At 44.9% G+C, this 18,847-nt stretch overlaps 1 protein-coding gene across 1 annotated transcript in view; it reads right to left on the minus strand.

The window, feature by feature from the left end:
* CACNA2D3 (calcium voltage-gated channel auxiliary subunit alpha2delta 3) overlaps positions 1-18,847 on the minus strand; it is a 939,714-nt gene that overhangs the window by 193,633 nt on the left and 727,234 nt on the right. Inside the window, 1 exon segment of the mRNA XM_054552049.2 lies at positions 4,658-4,741. Within this exon segment, the coding sequence (XP_054408024.1) occupies positions 4,658-4,741 (84 nt within the window).

Here is an 18,847-nt window from a genome sequence, read left to right on the forward strand (position 1 = left end):
CTTGAGAAGAGGAGCAACTTGCCCAGAATCACAGTGAGTGGCACCCCTAGGTTGTAAGGACGGCAGAGGAGTCCTAAGCACAGGCCAAAGTGATGGGGAAGAGCAATGCAATCAGTCCCCACCTAGGGTGGGGAGGGCATGATGTTCACTGCTTTGAACTTGCCACTGCCTGGATTTACAACAGTGAACAACTGGAAAAATGCAAACGGCCTGGCAGAGGAAAATTTCCAAACAAGTTTTGATGTGCCCATATGTTAGCATATTATGTAGTCATTAAAAACCCCATGTGCAGCTGTTCAACTTAACACATAGTCAGAGAAAGACAAATTAAAACATCAGTGGCATACCTTGATTTTTCCATATCAGATATCAAGCATCCGCAAGTGTGGTAATGCAGTGGACATTAAAGCAGCTTGTACCACAGCGTACTCAATAAAATAAAAGATAAAATCTCCTCAAGCTGAAAATACTCATCTGGCGACAGTGATCAGCCTCTCCGCTCTCTGGGAACCAGCCTTTCCCCTGGGCCCTAAATTGTCCAGTTCAGATGTGCTTCTCCAGAGCCCCTGGTGAATCTGTCTCTCTTCTGCAGTGCTGAAGCTGAAGCTGCTTGGATAACTACTCAAAGCACCCACTTTCCTGCCAACCTCATTACAGCTGGAAGCCATGTTTCCTGTTTCATTGTTAGCCTGCTACTATGATCGGCCATGTTACAGCTCATTAAGGAAGCTTTCCCCAGAGATTCACTGGCCACCTTAAGTTGTGTGTATGATTATGGAATGATAGCTCGTGCTCCTAATGGTGGCTCATTGTCCACATTAGAACGTGAGCCTCACCTTTTCTGGCGCACAGGCAGCCTGCATTTCTAAGCCCCTAATGACATGCAACCACAGACAAGCTGGCAGTTTAAAGAGGAAGGGAGACACAGTGGATAAACAGGTCTGTCATTCCCAAGCAAGCATTCAACCAGTGTAGGAAAACAGACTTGGGCATGGAGAACCTGTACAACGTTCTCTCTCTCTTCCTCCTCCCCTATGTGTCAGCCTGGGTTTGGAGGGGGTGGGGGAGTGTTGTGCTTAGTTTGGGTGTCCAGAGCTCAAGCATGAGCTGGAGAGACACTCTGGGAAGGGTATAAAAAAGAATCAGATAAATGGACTAAGGTCTCAGAAATATGCCCCAGGACTTTTTTGCCTTATAGGGCTTCGGGCAAAAAAGACTCCGGAGAAATTTTCCATCAGAGTCATCGTGGGTATGAAGCAATGTAGTTGCCTAGAGGGTAGTAGGGGAAAAAAGGCTTATACCACAACAGAAGGGATTGTAGTTAGATTCAAAGTAGCATCTATGGGGTAGTATTCACAATACCATGCAGACCAACATCTGTTTAGCAGCTACTATGTGCAAGGCACTCCCTATCTTTTCTGCACCCCCAGAGGAGGATAACCCATATACTATGTGTCACTGAAATAGAGTCTTCGAGGACTCCTGGACTCAAGGACTTAAGGGCTCTCTCCACGGAATATCCAAGTGTCAAGAGCACGGCTCTGTGGGCCAGACTGCCTGAGTTGGAATCCACACTCTATGTCCTTAGGCCATTACATCCATTCTCTGCCTCAGTTTCCTCACCTGTAAAATGGAGATAAAACACCCATTTCATAGGTTCACTGTGATAAATAAATAAGTTCACTCATGAACTTAGAATGGTACTGGTGTACAGGAAGAGCTAATATATGGCAGTTATTATTTTTATGAGTTTTTTCTATTAATAGATATAATCACATTCAGTGTGGAAAGCTTGGGAATGACTGAAAGTTAATAGGAACAAAACAAAAAAGTCACCCTCAATTCCTTGTGCCATCTCTGAGAATTTATAACCAAAGGATAAACGTTATTTTTAAGATAATTTTCCCTTCCCAGAGGGCGATTCAGACTGGGCTATGCATGTCTCAAAATCCCCTGCTGGCACATGGGTCCGCCAAAGATCTGCCCTACTTATTGTATTCCTACCCTGATGCCTAACTCATCCTGCAGAGTGGGACAGAAGTCCTGCTCATACTGCTATAAATAGTTTTAAATTGTTGTCTTTTTTTCTTTTAATTTTAGCCAGTCTATTTTATATGCATTTTAACAGTATATATGAACTTACTTCATTTTCGGAAGTATGCAGGTTATAACTGTGGTTATTAAATTCAGGAGCCTACTTCCTAGAGAAGTAGAACTCACCTTCCAAGAAGTTCTCTGCATCCGGGCAGACTCTACTGCTTCTTCCTCAGTGGGCTGTGCTTACATGGTCTTTCCTAGATTTCGACCTAAACCCTGTCCTCTGTTACTCAGGTGCAAACCCCAAGGCCTAGCACATGGATATGTGAGATTTTGTGCAGACTTCACAATGACGCTTTCTGTAGAGTCCAGAATTCTCCAATTAGTGATGTGCAAATCCCCAGGAGAGAAATGGTGGTTTAGCTTTTCCCAAGTCAAATATGTTGATAGAGAAGGAATTCACATTTCAAATGCACCATACCCCAAGGCAACAAGATAAGAAACTCAAACCAAAGACATGACCAGAGACCAATTTGTGCAGAACAAAAGCACTGGACTTGCTTGAGATGTGGGAACTCTGAAGTTGGACAGACAGAACGCAGTCCTGGGAGTCATGCGGAGGTGAAGAACACACATGTGAGGCTGCGAATCCGATTCCTGCAGCCCCAACGAGAAAGGAAACTAGGATGAGGAGATACAAAGTGTTCTCAAACTGTGATTACTAAAGGAGACATTCACTCAATATTAGCTGGGGCACAGGTGATGACTGGAGTGAGCTGAGTCATACATCTCTTCAAGTAGCATGCAAAAAGGGAGACGATTCAGTGAGGTCACAAACAAGCAAACAAACAAAAATAAATCAACAGATAAAGTGAAGAAGGAAGAGGAAGGGCAACAATGGAAAGTCCCCTCTGAAGATTCATAGCAACTGTAAATCTACAGGACATTCATCCATGACAGGGTCCCCTGAGGACTGATGAGGTCAGAATAATACTAACAATGGCTACCACTTGTAGAATGCTTACTTACTCCCCAGAACGGTGCAAGTACTTCTCTGTTTTTCAATCTATTAATCCATTTAATCCTCAGAACAGCTCTATGAGGTGGGGACAACTGCCATCACACTCATTTTCTTGGGGAAAAATAAAACAAAGAACACAAAATAAAACTGAAATCTAGAAAGGCATAATCACCCACCCAAGACAAACATCCGGCAAGCAGCGAAGGTGGGATTTGAACCTGGCAGGAGTCTAACACCTGAGCGGCACTTCTCACAATTGCGCTAAGCCAGGGTGGGCACATTAGGTGCAGGACAATCCTAAGAACTGACCGGATCCTTGTGACAGTGTTTAAGGAATAAGAAGATAGAAAACTTGACCATGCTATTGAGCTGACACTACGTCAGCTCATTGGCTTGCGGGGAAAAGGGTATGGAGGAGGAAGGAGCTTTTATCAAATGGCAAAGTTATTTTGTATAAACTTGGGTTTAAGTAGACTTAGTGCAGATGAAGAAGAAAAGAGGTTAAATTTCTAAAACAGGTATGGCTCTCACATTTTACGGGCAAGGATGAAAATGAGAGATTTATGCTAGTTGAGCTGGTGACAAAGTGCAGAGGGTGTGGAAAGAAGGAAAGCTGCAGCAGAAGCACCGTGATGCTGGCCCCATGTTCTGGAAGGCATGAGAACCCAGTCTGGGCTTTCGAATGGTTCTCCTCAACATCCCTTTGGAGAGCAGGATGCAGTGAGAGATGGAAACAATGCTAACTCAACAGTGGAACTTAAGAAAGGACCCTAGACGAATCTGGGAGGGTAGGGCAGAGAAACGTGGCCTCAGCACAGAGACACTCTAAGAAAAAGTGAAGAGTAGGGACCCAGATGGAAACACCGGGGAAGTTATGATTTAATTAAGGAGAGTCCACCTGGATTCACACAAAGGCAGCCGTGTCTAACAAATCTGATTTATTGAGGAAGTACCAAGAAGACCTGACAGGGTTAAGTTGTGGGTATAAGAAGAGCTTTTGATAGAGCACCATAGGCTGAATATATGTGGGGAAAAAGCATGGGGTGCAATTGCAGCAAGGCCAGAGCAGAATGAAAGGCTGGGAAGGTACAGGAAATGGGCAGCCGACCAAGCAGGAGAAAAGTGAGCCTGCAGAGCCCTGGGCTGTACTCTGAAAACAAGGGCTGTGCCAATGAGGTCCTGACAGGTGAATTCTTGCTACCCAGGAACCTGCCTGCTTGGCCTGCAGGCACCCTGACTTTGCACCAGGCAGAGCCTGCTGTTGCCCAGCCAGGTTCCACTGAAGATGTCAGGGGCCATCCTCTGCACTGGGAAGAAGGCTGAGTCATCAGCTGCAGAGGGGACCAGCGTCCACCGGGGGATGGTTTTAGCAGACTGCACAAGCAGCTGGGGTGGCTGGCCTGTCTGCAACTGGTCCGACTGACCGGCTGAAGAGTTATAAAACTCCAAACATGGTACAAAGGCCCATTGTCTCCACGTCCCTCTGGTAGCCAGGTGTCCCTTCAGTGGGTCTCTTGGCCAACTCCTGGGATCGCCCCCAGGTACAGAAGTGGGTACAATGCAGCTCTTCTCCATGAGGCCTGAAAACAAATCACTTACCACATCATCTCGGTCTTCCCACTCCACCTCAGAGAGGTCAACGCTACTATAGTTAGGTTTCCTTCGCTTTTTTCCTTCTTCATACTAGCAAGGGGAAGGAGAAAAAGAAAAGAAAAACAAAAGTCCGTGAAGTCATCAGCCAGGGCAATCTTTACCTTCCCAAGTCCTGTTTCACGGACAGGGCTTGGGAGTGGACTGATGAGGGTGAGAAGCCCAGCAGGGTGACAGTCCTAGGGACTTTTAATGACAGGAAAGCCAAGGTCAGATGCCTCTAAACATTTGCTCCAAGTTGGGAGTAGAAAAGTTAACTCTTTGCTTGATATGAATTTACCTTGTAGACTTCTTGGTTTCCAAAACACCAGATCCAAAGGAAAATTTGTCCCCTCCTTGAATGGTGTGTGTGTGTGTGTTTGTGTGTGTATACACATATATGGTATACATGTAAACAATGTAAATTCTGTAAACGATAGCAGACTAGTTAGCAGTTGGATTTGTCTTCCCATTGAATAGTGTGTGTGTGTGTGTGTGTGTGTGTGTGTGTGTGTATCCCAAAGCTGCTAAAACTCAATCCGTGATACAAGAAAGGGCTTCTTACTTACACTTACCAAAACATCTAGTCATATCCCCCTATACTTCATAATTCTCCCTCCTCTACCTTTTGTCTCAAACCTACCCGTACTCCTTAGCTAGGAAGCAAAAGCACTGATCGCCACAGCTGGGGCTGGGCTCAGCATGCTGGTGGCATTTTGCAGACACACAGAACCATCTGTTTGCTGTCACACTGGCCACAGCAGTACTGAACTAAGCATGGCTCCTTTACCTAGAGTAGATGAGGGTATTGGGAATCACAGCCAGATGTAATGGCTGTTAGGGCATTTCTCCGGAAAAGCCGATGAGTGCATGAATAACTGGGGAAGTGGTTTTAGTTTTCTCCCCTAAATCACTGGTGTTAGTCACCCTGCAAGCCTACCATTTTATCGACCGGACGTTCTTGTGTCTGGACATTCTTGTGTCTTGAGGCCTTTCATGCTGGTTGTGGGGTGTTTATAATGTAGGAAAGTCTGCCCTCTGCTGCAGGCTAAGGATTAGCAACCCCTTTACACGTTCATCAGATATGGTTAATGGCACACTGGAAAAATATATATGCATGTATACTGCTTTCTTTTTCACTTTTCTCTCCAGCTTGGTCATCTTTTGATTTAATTGGAAGGTTCTAAGTGAGATACAGGGTCGGTCTAAGTGTTTTAAGACCCCAAAACCATAGGTTGCCATTTTGGACACTGATCAGCTACTATGGAGACAGGTGCTGAGGCCACACTGGGCATGAAGGAGAAAACTGCCACCCATATGTTGAACCAGACAAGTGTAAACTGACCCGGGGACGAGGGGAGGGCCAGAAGGGGTCGATCTTGCACCACTGTGGTGCCAAACAGGGCCAAGTGTCCACACATGCACTCTTTTCTTACCTGCCAACTGCAATACAGGAACTCTGCGACCTCTCTGGAGACTCCCCCTCCTCACCACTACCTAGGATGGTGCTTAGCCTCCTATGGCCAGTGGGCTCTTACCACCCTGATCAACGGTGAGCCCACCCCACTACTCTTAGGTTTTCAATTAACAGACATTCACGGTCAGTTTTATGACATCAGATCCACTCCAGATGAAGGGCAAGGAAAGTGGTTCCCTCAGAAGCCGCTGTAAACAATAGCAGATTAGCAGTTGGATCTTGTTAAGGAAAGTTTCTGTGTGCATGGAAGCCCTGGTCCTTGTGAGATTCAGTCTTGGGCTGAACAGAAAGAACAGGAACGAGGTCAACCAGAGTTGTCAGCAGCAGTGCCTTGCCCCTCAGTGTGGAGGAGTGCGGGGGAGGGATAGTCGTGTCCCCCTGAGGACTTAAGAGTCAGACAGTCATTTTGGACCTCTGTTACCTAAGAACCATTACTGAGAACTATTAGGTATCCCAGAAACTCACACAGCCCAGATCCTGAACTTCACAGGCAGAACTTTCATAATTTCTTGGGTAGCCTGATGCCGGATCTAAACTGTCTATTTTGAGGAGGTTCTTTCTTTGGTCACTTCAAAGGGCTTCTTTATTCATTTATTCAATGTACATTTATTGTACACCTACTAAGTGCAAGGCACTAAAGATACAAAGTCAATTAAACAGTGCTTCATTCTTTCCCAAGGACTTACTTGTAGTTTATCCTTCTTAATTCTGCTTCTTTAAGGTCAATTTATTGCCCATAATGCATTTGGGAAAACAGGTTCTCACAAGTTAAATAAATTAAATCACAAGTTAAATAAGATTGCATAGCTAGTATGGTAGAGGACACTCCACCCACCACCAGTCTCTGTCTAAATTTTCATGTCTAAGCCTCATGTTATTCAACCACTGTTAAAGAGCTTTGAAAAAAGACTACAAGCTCCAGAGCAACAAATGTTCCTTCGTCCTCAAAAAAAGTGTCCACGTGTCTTTTTCAGAGGAGAAGGTCACAGTGGCTCTGCCGTGTCACACCACTCACATCACATTGGGTGTGTGATTCTGAGCCAGGTATCCAGCTACTCCAAGCTTCCTTCATCAGTTGCAAAATGGGTAAAAACAATAGTACCTCCATGGCAAAGGAAGGTTGAGAGTATTAAATGAAATATTGTACGTAAAATGGCAAACACATTCCCAGACACAGTAAAATCTTTTAATATTCAGCTAGTAAGATTCCTGAGAGTCATGCATTTCATGGAATGACACAGGCTCATTGAATAAAATTGGCTAATATCTCATTTTCCTGAAATGAAGAAGACCATTCAATAATTTTACTGGTCACCATTCTGCAAACCATAGGCAGACAGAAGCTGTTTGTTGACTATGATGGTGTCAGACAATCACATTCATATGTCTCTACTTGGTGTGTAGCTTACGAGTTTGAACTGAAGACTCTCCTGGCAGAAAAATTCATACTTGTGCTAAGGAACCCAAGTCATTTTAGATGGTATTTGGCAAAGGTGGAATCAGCAGAGAATTCTTGACTTCTGATCCTCCCCAAATGTCTTTACTTGTTTTTTATAATCTCTCAATAAATACAGTACATTTCACCTAAAAGGTATTCAAGATACTTGGAATGATTAGAGAGTGATGGAATAAAAGATTTCCCATCATACTAGCCCATGAGCCACCATATTCCAGCAAGTCTCTATAGTCTAATTTAATGGCAAGATACAGATCGGGGGTAGGGATACTTCCTCTGGAACACAGTTTAAGAATGCCCTTCTACAATGTCTGCTTAGCCAGGTATGTAAAATGGGTATGAAACACTTTTCATTTGGGTCTTTTTTAGAGAATAAGCTCCTTTAGAATATAAACAGTCATGCAGCAGAGTTATTAATTTGAGTGAGAAAAGGAAAAGTCAGTGGGCTGTTGCATAGATATAACAGGCCAAGAGCTATGAGACAACTCTAACGTACTAAGCCTAAATCCACCTCTCTTTTCCCCTACTAAGAAACTACATTAAAAGGCCAGCGAGTGGCGCTCTGTTAGGAAGGTTCCCATGCTTTGGCCTGCCACCACCCATTCCCCACGTTTTCCAGGTTAATCACCTCGGTTTTCCTGTAGGGAACTCCTTGGGCACAACTCCCATTAAGCATAATTCTAGTGAAGGTACAACCATCCTTTGCGTGGCCTGATCAGTGGGGGAGGCCCACATCACTCCAGGATGTCACTGGTTCAGAGGTGGGTACATAACCCACGCAAATTCAAATGAGATTCAAGAGATTCAATTTGGGATGCATTCCTGGATTTATCCAGGTAAAGAGGTGTTGCTAAGGTGCCAGGATGGGAGCTTGGAATAGCTCATGGCCATCTCTGCCACTACTTGGAGAGAGTCTTCCTGGGCATGAAGCCAGTGCAGGGAAAGCAGAGAAAAGATATGAAGAGAGTCCTGAAAATGTGGTGTGTACACTTGGATCAGGCTGTACCTGAAATCCTTGAATGTTTCATGTATCAATACTTTACCTCCATATTATCCCCCTTCCCTTTTAAAGGTCTTTTTTTTTTTTTTTTTTAAAGCTGGCTTAGATCTTAAGCATTGAGTAGTCAACAGAATTCCAACTTGTATATATTTAGTGCCTTTATTTTTTTCTTTTCAAATGAATGGCTTTTAAAGTACATGTTATGTGAAGTATTCACAAACATTGGTGCTTCTGTGATTATTGAGGAACATGTGATTTATAAAATGCCTCACTATTTTCCAAGATACACGACTGTGTCTGGGCACAGTTGATCTCTCCTTGCCTACTCCCCCTCGACCCTCACCCCCATGAGTGACAGAAAAAGAACTAAATGCTCAAATGTCCAACTCCCATGCCCAATCTCCCTTCTCCCATGCAGTTTTAAAAGGGGATAAATCCCAGGTCCCTCGGCTCCACCACTTCTTCTTCTGCATGAGGAGTTGGTTACCGGGGCCTAAGCATCATGTATAGCATTTGTTAGTGTATCTATAATCTGTAACTTCCTTTGAAAATGTGATTAACTAATTGCAAACGGTTTCCAAAGGTTTATAAACAGATACTTTGAGAGCCACAGGTAGGTTTGTAGTTTTTGGTGCCTGTTTTATGAAAAAAATCTGTGGGGGAGAATTTAATAAGGAAAGATATTCTGTGCTATGAAATACTTTGAGGTGGAGTTTCAAATAAAGGCCAGATGTGGGGAACACACAAACAAGCCCTTGGCCTAGCAGGATGGGACGAGAGGGCACTCATCTGAGGAGCAAGCTGGAACCAGGACTTGCCTGCAGCACAGAGCCTTCCTGGCCATATTTAATGGTCTGGATACCAGCACCCTTTTGCATTACCTACAGACTGACTTTGGAAGCACAATGGGCTGGGCCAAGATGATGGCCATGTTGATTTAAATACAACAAAACCCCTTTGCTCTTTCTGTGTTCTGGGAAAGGCCAGAGGAAATCAGCTGTACACATCCATGCAGCCTCTGTGGAACAAATATTGTGTGTGCTAATAATTGATAATCCATATGTGCCACTCCATGCTTCCAACAGGAAGGAAGGGAATGGGGGTGGGAGATCCCCAACTGGAGAGGAAGAAACTCTGCCCAAAGCTAATGCCATCTGGACATGGGGTATGAGACCGAGGGATGACAGCAAGCGATTATCTGGGGCAGATGTTTCTCTCCCAGGCAGCCGCAGTCCTCAGCTGGTGAAGACCTCTACCACTTCCTCTAAAGCCCTGTGTCTTCTCTTCTCCCCGAGGCTCAAGGGACCATTTCAGGAGAAGGGATGTAGGTACACCTTACTCCTCCATATGCAAGAGATAACGACCAATGGCCACAGGGCACTTCATTCCTTCACTCACTCATCCATTCTTTCCCTCATTCACTCATTTGTTCACCTACACATTCCAAAATACTGCTGGACACCTAATATTTCTCAGGCTCTGTGCCAGGCCTGGGCAAGCCTTGGAGGGCATGGAAAAAGCACCTAGGGAGAATGAGCTCCCATCCTCATGTTGTTGATCCCAATTCACTACCAGTGAATCAGGCTTCATCAAGGGAACCCATTTAGAAGGGTGCTTAAAGCCAGGGTCCTGGAGTCAGACTCTGATTCTAATCAGTTCTACATGCTGTGTGGTCTGGGGCTAGGTGTGCATGTCTCTGTGACTCATTTTCCTCATCTGTAAGATGGAGGTACAGGCACTCAGCTTACAGGGCTGCACTAAGAAGCAAATGGGTATAAACATGGTTTAGCAAGGAGACCAGCACATCCTGTGTCTTAATAAATATGGCCTGAAAACACGCCCATTCGGCCAGTACCAATGGCTGATACTGATTGATGAGATGCAGCAGCCCCTGCCCCCATGCAGCTCACCCCTAAGGAGGAAGTTCCTTCACAGGTAAAGGGAGTTCATAACAGTATCTTGTTTATAAATAGCCCTATTCCTTTAAGGAGGCTGTTCGACCTGACTTGGAGCTGATTTGTCTCAAGGTCAAGGCGAAGGCCAGAGGGGCCTGTGGCAGAGTGAGGGCCTCCTCCCCTTTGATTCCATGTTGCCAGCTGCACATCAAGGCCCCTGGTTGCAACAGACTCAGAGGAGGTGGCCCCGGGGAAAGGCAGCCCCAGTGGTCTCTGTCAGCCCCTACTCCCTTGGGGATCAGCAGCGGGAAGGGGGGGGGGGCACGAAGTCACAATCTAAGTACCTTGAGAGAGTCACAATCTAAGTACTTTGAGCATTTGTTGTTTCCTTACTTTCCCCCTCTTATCCATGTAATAACTGCTCATTGTTGAAAATTTGGAAAATAATGAAAAGTATACAAAGTGAAAAGTATAATTGCCCTTACTAACACCATACCGGCATCCTCACCTGCCATTCTGCTCTCTTTCCCAAAGGTAAAAGTACTTTGAATCAGTTACTGTTTTCACTTTTCAAAGTTCATTGTTTTCCTAACAAGGAATTTATAAAATGTAGTAGCTAATCTTGTTCTGCTTTCCAAGTGACTGCCTTTAGAAAAGAATAAAAAAGCGATTATTCCCCCGCTGGGCAGTTTCCCCCTGCACTTCCCATCATTCGTCATGAGGGTGAATGTTTCTTGTGCCAGACTCTGTGCTAACAGCGGTACGTGTCTCGTTTCATTTTCACAACTTCAGGTGAGGGATAACTGCTTCAGAGATGGGAAAACGCAGCACCCTGGAAAGGCGGGTCACGTGGTGACATGGCTGACAGGCAGCAGCATCCTGGTGCAGCTGGCCCAACCTCGTTTCTGAGCCTGTGGTTTGGTGGTCACCGGCCCTCGGCACTGCCTCACCTGAGGTGCTCTTCTCCTGGCTAATGGAGGTCCTTGGTTCAGGTGGCAACTGCTGATGGGACTGGACCCAGAAGACCCATTAACAGTCACAGAATCACATTGGCAGTCAAATCCCACTAGCCGGTCTTGTCTCTGTTACCAGCTGACTTATTTGGCCTGCCCTGAAACTGAGCTTGGTGGCCAGGGATAGGAGAAGCAGTGTTAGATTAAGAACACCTAGGCCAAGACCAGGCACAGTGGCTCAGGCCTGTAATCCCAGCACTTTCGGAGGCTGAGGCGGGTCTGGAGTTTGAGACCAGCCTGGCCAACACGGCAAAAACCCATCTCTACCAAAAAACACAAAAATTAGCTGAGCGCAGTGGTGTGTGCCATAGTCCTAGCTACTCTGGAGGTTGAGGCACAAAAATTGCTTGAAACTGGGAGGCGGAGGTTGCAGTGAGCTGAGATCGCGCCACTGCACTCTAGCCTGGGCGACAGAGAGAGACTGTCTTGGAAAAGAAAAAAGAACACCTACAATAAACTGAGTGGCTGCAGTGAGTTAAGCAGCAATACGCTGATGCCCAACTTACAATATCTTACTCAGTTTCACCAATATCCATCTCAGGGCCTCAGGGAACCCTTGTGGTATGGGAGGATATCATTTCAGCTTGGATTTCCACCAAAATGGTGCTGTCTTCTTGGATGTGTGACTCCCCGATAGCCCAGACTTCTTTAGACAAGATGCCCAATGGGATGACATAGACATTATGCCAAGAGAAAAATGCCAGTGAGCCTCTATTCGGAGATGCAATCTTACATGCCATGGAAAGATGAGAAGCCCAGATATACTGCAGAGAAAAAGGGTCATGAGGGTGTGTCAAAAACCAGCAGGAAGGTGGGAAGGAGGCAACGGGGCATGTCAAGACAACAAGCCCTTTCCTTTTTCTAAAAGGTACTGTGCTCTTATTAATTAATGTTTTTAAGCATCTCAAAGATGAAAAGTTGTATGTGCTCTCTTAGTATGATTACAAAATCCTTTTGATCGCTGTAAAACTAAAACAGCTTTGGTATTTTTTTAAAAAAACAACAACAATTAACAGGCTGCTTTGAAAACCTGAATGACCTTTATCTTAATCAGTGTCCTCTGGGTAGCCATGAGTCACACACAGCACTGTGTGTGGGGAGGAGGCGGCTTAGCACACCACCGTTTTTGTAGGTCAAACACGCTTACCACACCCAGGCTGGATTTCAGCTCCCATTCTCAAAAAGCCAGTTGGTCTTGTAACAGCAAGCTAGACATACAAATCAAAATAGTGCTGAGTAGTTGAGCTGGGAGGAACCTTTTGTGCCAGCAATGGGACAGAGAACAGGGCACTCTGAAAGCAGGGAGGGAGAGTGGCAACTCCAGACCTCTGCTGTAGGTAAAGGAGTGACGCTGAGAAAAGAATGCTCCTCGGCAAAGAGGAAGGAACACACACAGACGGGCATGCAAAATAAAGATCCATGTGGGCACCCGGGGGCATCTGCTCTGACGAGCTGGAGCACTTAGAGGCAAACAAAACCGTCTCTAAAGTCTCCTCCACAAAAGTTAGATGCAAGACAGACTCAAAATAAATTTCAGACAGGGCTGCACTGAGTTCCCGAACATGGATATATGCCTTCTCCAAAGCCAAGTTCATAAAAGTTTTCAGAAACTGCTGTGTCATTAGAATATGCAGGGTAAAAAAGAGGACCTCTATAATTTGAAAGTATGTCTGTGACATTTGGCAGGTAACTTTTTAAAAAATTTACAGAACTTTCTTTGACATTATTCCTTTGAGCAGTTGACCATATCAAAAGACTCTTGGGTATGTGGAGCCATCAGACCGGTATATGAGGTACATTTAGGGATTTGAATATGAGGTACAATTAGGGACAACTAATTGATTCTAGTTTTGAAACTGCAAAAACATTGACTTTCTTTATTCACTCAAGTAAAATCTCAAAGTAGTATCCATCAACACTACAAAATGTTAACTTTCGAACGATGCCGCGGCTAACCATCACGGAAGAGGGAGTTCTCTCTGTTGTTGGTTTTCCTCCTGTGGTCAGTAGTTCGGGCCCATTGACTCATATCCTGTCACCCCATTTCCAATGCCTCTCCTTAACTTAGTCCCTGGGGAGTGGACTCTAGTCTCACCATCTCAGAGATGGCTGAGGAACAGAGAGAGCCTTCAACTTCAGGTTTTTATGCTAAACGACAAGCAGGGCAGGAAGCTGGCAGTGAATTTGCAAGTGAAGTTAATAAAGGGATGCAGGCAAGAGGGAAAGAAATTCTTTCTTCCAAGCCAACTGCCATTACCTGATTTATGCCTGTAATAGCATCAACCAACAACCAACATCAGAATGCTGAGCCTTCATCAGGTGTGTGTGTGTGTGTGCACGTGTGTGTGTGTGTGTGTGTATGTAATTTTATTTAGGGAGATGCTTGGTTTAATAGCTTTATTTTGTTTTGCTTTTCCTGCTAAAAATTGTTTAAGATACTTATGAAGGAAGAAAAGACATGAAGGGCTCCATCTTTGTGGCCATCTTTTCCATGAAAGAAATTTCCCAGATCCTTCCAGCTGAGTCTCTCCTTTCTCAACTGGGGTGGCCCTTGTTCTGCAACCCTCCGAGGATACTGTGCTTTTACAGTATAAATATGCATGTGGCCACTTTGTACACACATACTCTAAGCCCCAGCCGTGTTCCAACTACCAAACTGAGCTGATTCTTGTCCATCATTGGTCCATCCTCTCGACTGGACAGGTGATCCAGCAAAATACTCAGTTTTGATTTTGTGTGTGTGTGATTCTCAATTACAGTGATATCTTTTTAAAAATGTTTCTGGATGCATGCTGGTCTGAATAAACCCAAGAGAGCTCTGATGTGATTCATAACTCAGATGACAGCCAAATGTCCCTTGCAAGGCTGAGGTCTCTGGGTCTTATATTTGCCTGTGACCATGGAAACACAGGCAGGAGCTGGAATGGGCGAGTATAATCAGAGAAAGTGGCAGTGAGCCAGGCAAAGCAAGCAGCACCCATCAAGCTACCATGTCCATTGCTTCTATCTTCAAAATGTCTGTTGGAATTGGATCATATCAATCTTGCCATCAGCTTAGTGTCAGTCACTGTGATAGCTCTGCCCTTGATACAAGCAAGCATCCCCTAAGCGGTCTCCCTGCCTGTACTCTAACCCTTCCAATCCATTCTCCAGGGTCCAGCCAGAGGGATTCTTTTACAACCCAAATCAGATCATATCACTGCTTGGGCTGGAATCCTCATAGCTCCTCATGCACTAGATGATGGCACCCAACAGCCCAGAATTCCACAAGTCCCTGTGACTTGGCCTCTGCTTGCTGTTCTGGCCTCTTTCTCGCCACTCCCTGCCTCTCACTGTACTCCCCAGCTAGACTGAGCTGGCTGCTAAAAAGGTCATCATCATTCTTGCCTTCAGGCCTCTGCACATGCCACTCCATGTGCTCTGAATTCTCTTCACTCCAACTTAGGGTGGTGGTCAATTTCTGCTAACCCCTCAGGATTTCAACTCCTCTTGGAAGTCTGTCCTGACCTGGCCAGGCTAGGTCAGGTCAAGTCCTTCCCATACTCTCCTCAGCCTCCCATGGCCCTATCTCCACAGCCATCACAGTGTACTGCAAATTATTAGCTTACTTGCCTGTTTCCCCCACTAGGTCCTAAGCATCTTTGGTAAAAAGACTATTTCATGTTCACCATTGGACCACATGCCTAGGACAGTGCCTGGCAAAGAACAGGTTCCCATGAATATGTGATGAATGAGTGGACCGAGTGAATGAACAAATTAGTCTATGTAGTCATTTAATAAACACATGCATAACAATGACCTATGTTTTCGGTCTGTTCTAGACGTTTTGTGAACATTAACTCATTTAACCCTCATCACAGTCTCATGGAGTACTATTTTTTTGTTCTCATTTTTCAGTGGAGGAAACTGAGGTCAGGAAGGTTAAGTAGCTTGGATGAATTTCAGCCCCAGAATCTGACCTCAGAGACTGCTGTGCTCCATAGAGAAACAGGCACTAGTGAGCCTCCCAGTCTGGAGCTGAAATCACTGCCCAGTGCCTACTTGAGATGTATCCTGAGGACGCAGGAAGGGGATGACAGCAAGGTGACCTATAGTCACCATTAACCAGGTCCCTAGAATTCCATACTGAGCAGAGCTGAGTTTCAAATCATTAACGCTCAAATGAATCTTCCCTTTAAATATATACGAACATAATATTTATATTTGTATTTGAGCCTGGATAAACATGGGCTTCATTAACTTGGGAGTCCAACCCCATATTCATGAAAAACCTGCAGCAATCCTGGGAGTCAGATAAAAGTCCCAGCCCCTCCCAGTTACTACTAGATCCTCTTCCTGGAGTGCAGCTAGAGACTCAGAAACTCCAGGAGAGGCCCTTTGGGAGAAGCAGGCATTTGGAAGAATCAGAATATTTTAACTGGTTCTAATACTCAGGATACATTTCTAAAATCTCTACACTTCTTTACTGTGGAGAGGTAAAAATACTCTGTGATGTCTGTTAGCTTCTAAATATTCCAGATAAACCCTTGGTCTGACTTCTCTCCTCTTTCTTCTGTTTCTATTTCCCATTCCCAAGGAATCCAGCTTAGCTCAATGGGCCATCCTTTCTGCTGGGCCACATTTCTGCCAAGCCAGGTCCCAGTCCCAATTTAAATCCAGCTTGAGCATTCCTTAGCAGAGGGATCCTTGGGCTGCTGATCTAATTTGGAGTGTGTGTGTGTGTGTGTGTGTGTGTGTGTGTAATGTGTGTGTGTGTGTGTGTGTGTGTGTGCGCGCGCGCGCGCGCATCTACTTTCCAGCTGATGTTCTAAATCTGTCTCTTGCAGAGTGGGGCTTCAGCTCTGCCTGGGGTGAATTGCCTGCCTTGATCTTATGTACTTTGGTATTATAGTCATTGGATTCATAGGAGAGAAGCTGTTGTGGCTGCAGTAAATGTCCCCTTGACTTGTTCCTCAAGAGGCCCTTGCCCTTCCAGGAAGAGACAGACATCAAAAGCATGGAATTTAAGACCTGAACCCAGAGGCTACCGGGTTGGAGCTGGTAGGTCAGTCTGTCATTTGGGATTTCTGTCCTTGGTTAGCTGGCACACAGAAGTGGCCAAGCCGATAAAAACCCCAGCAACAGGCCAAAGAAATGCTCCCAGGGACAAGCCTATCATGCTACATAATGGAGGGAGGGGGCCACTGGGGCAGGCACGAGGTAGACTCCATCTCTAGTAGAAAAGGACAAGTGAGGCTGAGAAGAAGTTTCAGCAAAAACCTTGCCTGGCTTAGTCAAGCTCCTTCTTTGCCTCAAAATTCCAAATGTATTAGTGTTTCCCTTTGCCTAGCAACCTCCACAGGGAATGTAAAAATGGCACCTGGGAGATGTGTTTGGAAATAGATGTGCCTATCACATGATGATGAAAGTTCACCTAAGTGTATAATGGTTAGAGCACATTCCTCAATGAAGTACAATGGTCAGTGCAGTGGTGTGATAGGGATTAAATTATTGTGCCAAAAAGCCCATGGTCTCAACATTTTTATTTGCATTCTTTGGGTCTTATCATTTAGGATTATGTAAAAATGACAGCTGTTTATAATTATTTGGAGGTTTGAGCTGCAGTAATTTAAAAAGTCTGCCTTTATCTTACTGCTACCAGACTTAACCCCGCAAGGTTGGGTCTACTGAACTTCAAAGAGGGGAGCAAGAAATAAAAGAAAACTCCACACATTACCAACAAATTTCTAGTGATTCATTTAAATGTATAACCAGTTATTCCAACAGCCTTCAAACCTTTAATTATCTTTTAAATATATATAATTTGGGACTGCTAATTAGATAGCAATTTAATGCTCTCATGGGGATTCAGATGGAAGGTCTTTCTAAAATGTAAACTCCCAGAGGAATAATCATTGGCATTCAAATGATTGAATTCTTCAGTTATTCAAATGAATGTGGGCATTTACCCAGTTGGGATCATTTGGATATTCTGCTGTCAGATCCAGCTGTAGGGTTTTACAGGGCCCGCAACAGAGTGAGGGTAAGGCTAGGTTATCTCTCAGTCAAGTCCATCTCCCCAGAGACAAACAAGATGTGCTCTTTGGGAAAGCCTAACATCACTTAAGCAGCCCAGTCAAGTCTCCTCTTAGAGGCAGATGGCTCTGTTTCCTATTTTAAGGAGGAAGAAACTTTCCTGGAATTTGCAGTTATGAAAGTTCTAATGCAATGCCTGCTTCTCAGGCTTTCTCCAATCTGTTCTGCCTGCTATTGTCTGGGCAGTTAACATTTTAATTAATAACTCTCTCCCCACAGCAGGCTGTCACAGATGGAGGAGGAGAGTGTTTCATTCTGCCTTGGGCTCCCACTTCCTGTGTATTCCTACCCCCGGTGAGATGGTCCTTTAAATTATATAAAGATGTGCATCAATCACAGGGAGAAAAGCAAATGATCAATTAGATGCCACTGGGCAATGTTAGAAGCCAGCACTCACATCCCAGCCTCGCAATAGGGCTAGGGTCTGCATTCCTGAGCTGAAGCTAGTAGCTAGCAGCTGAGGCTCATTTCCCCCACAAGGGGAAGGAGGTGCAGACAAATCTATAGGAATTTTTAAGAGATCATTATTCAACACTTTGCCTATAATTACATTTTGATGAGGTTTTTATTGCTAATTCATCATCCAAGATGGGGCATTCTAGATATGAAATTAATCTAGTAGAACAAAGGTCAGTGTGTGTCCAGTGAAAAGAAAAGCCTTTTCCTCATCAAATCCTTTCTTCGAATAATAAAGCAGCTGAGAATCCTATCTCTAAATCAAATTTCCTTAAAGTGCCTACTCTGTTATTAATAGCATAAAGCCAAGGCTCCTGGGTACTTCTACAAGCAAATGTGGATTCTCCAAGCAGGCTGGTGTGTTAGGAATACATGCTCAGGGTCCTGAAACAGAATGGGAAGCATGCTCAATGCCATGGTGTTAATGTAAAAGCCTATGTGAGAGCACTCAAAACTGCATTTGAAGCTCTAGTCTACAGCAAATCAATTTTTGCAGAGACACATCAGCCTGCTGGTGTCTTGGCTTGAATTCTCTCAGAAGTCCCCGACAACAGGATTCAAGTGCAAAGTTTTTATTTGACAGGAATTCCCAGGAAATACCCGCAGGGACATGGCAAAGTGATTCAGAGATGGGAGGGCAGCCAACAGGGGGCAGGCATATTACCACTATGGGCAACTGTGGCATAATCCCATCGGGGGACTCCGGGAGGCAGTGTAAAACACACACCTCAGAGACACCCCACCTGAGAAGGGCAGTCTTTGGCTGAGGGATGCTAATTTCTCGTCAT

This window comes from Pongo abelii, chromosome 2, assembly GCF_028885655.2.
Source record: "Pongo abelii isolate AG06213 chromosome 2, NHGRI_mPonAbe1-v2.0_pri, whole genome shotgun sequence".
NCBI classification, from domain to species: domain Eukaryota; kingdom Metazoa; phylum Chordata; class Mammalia; order Primates; family Hominidae; genus Pongo; species Pongo abelii.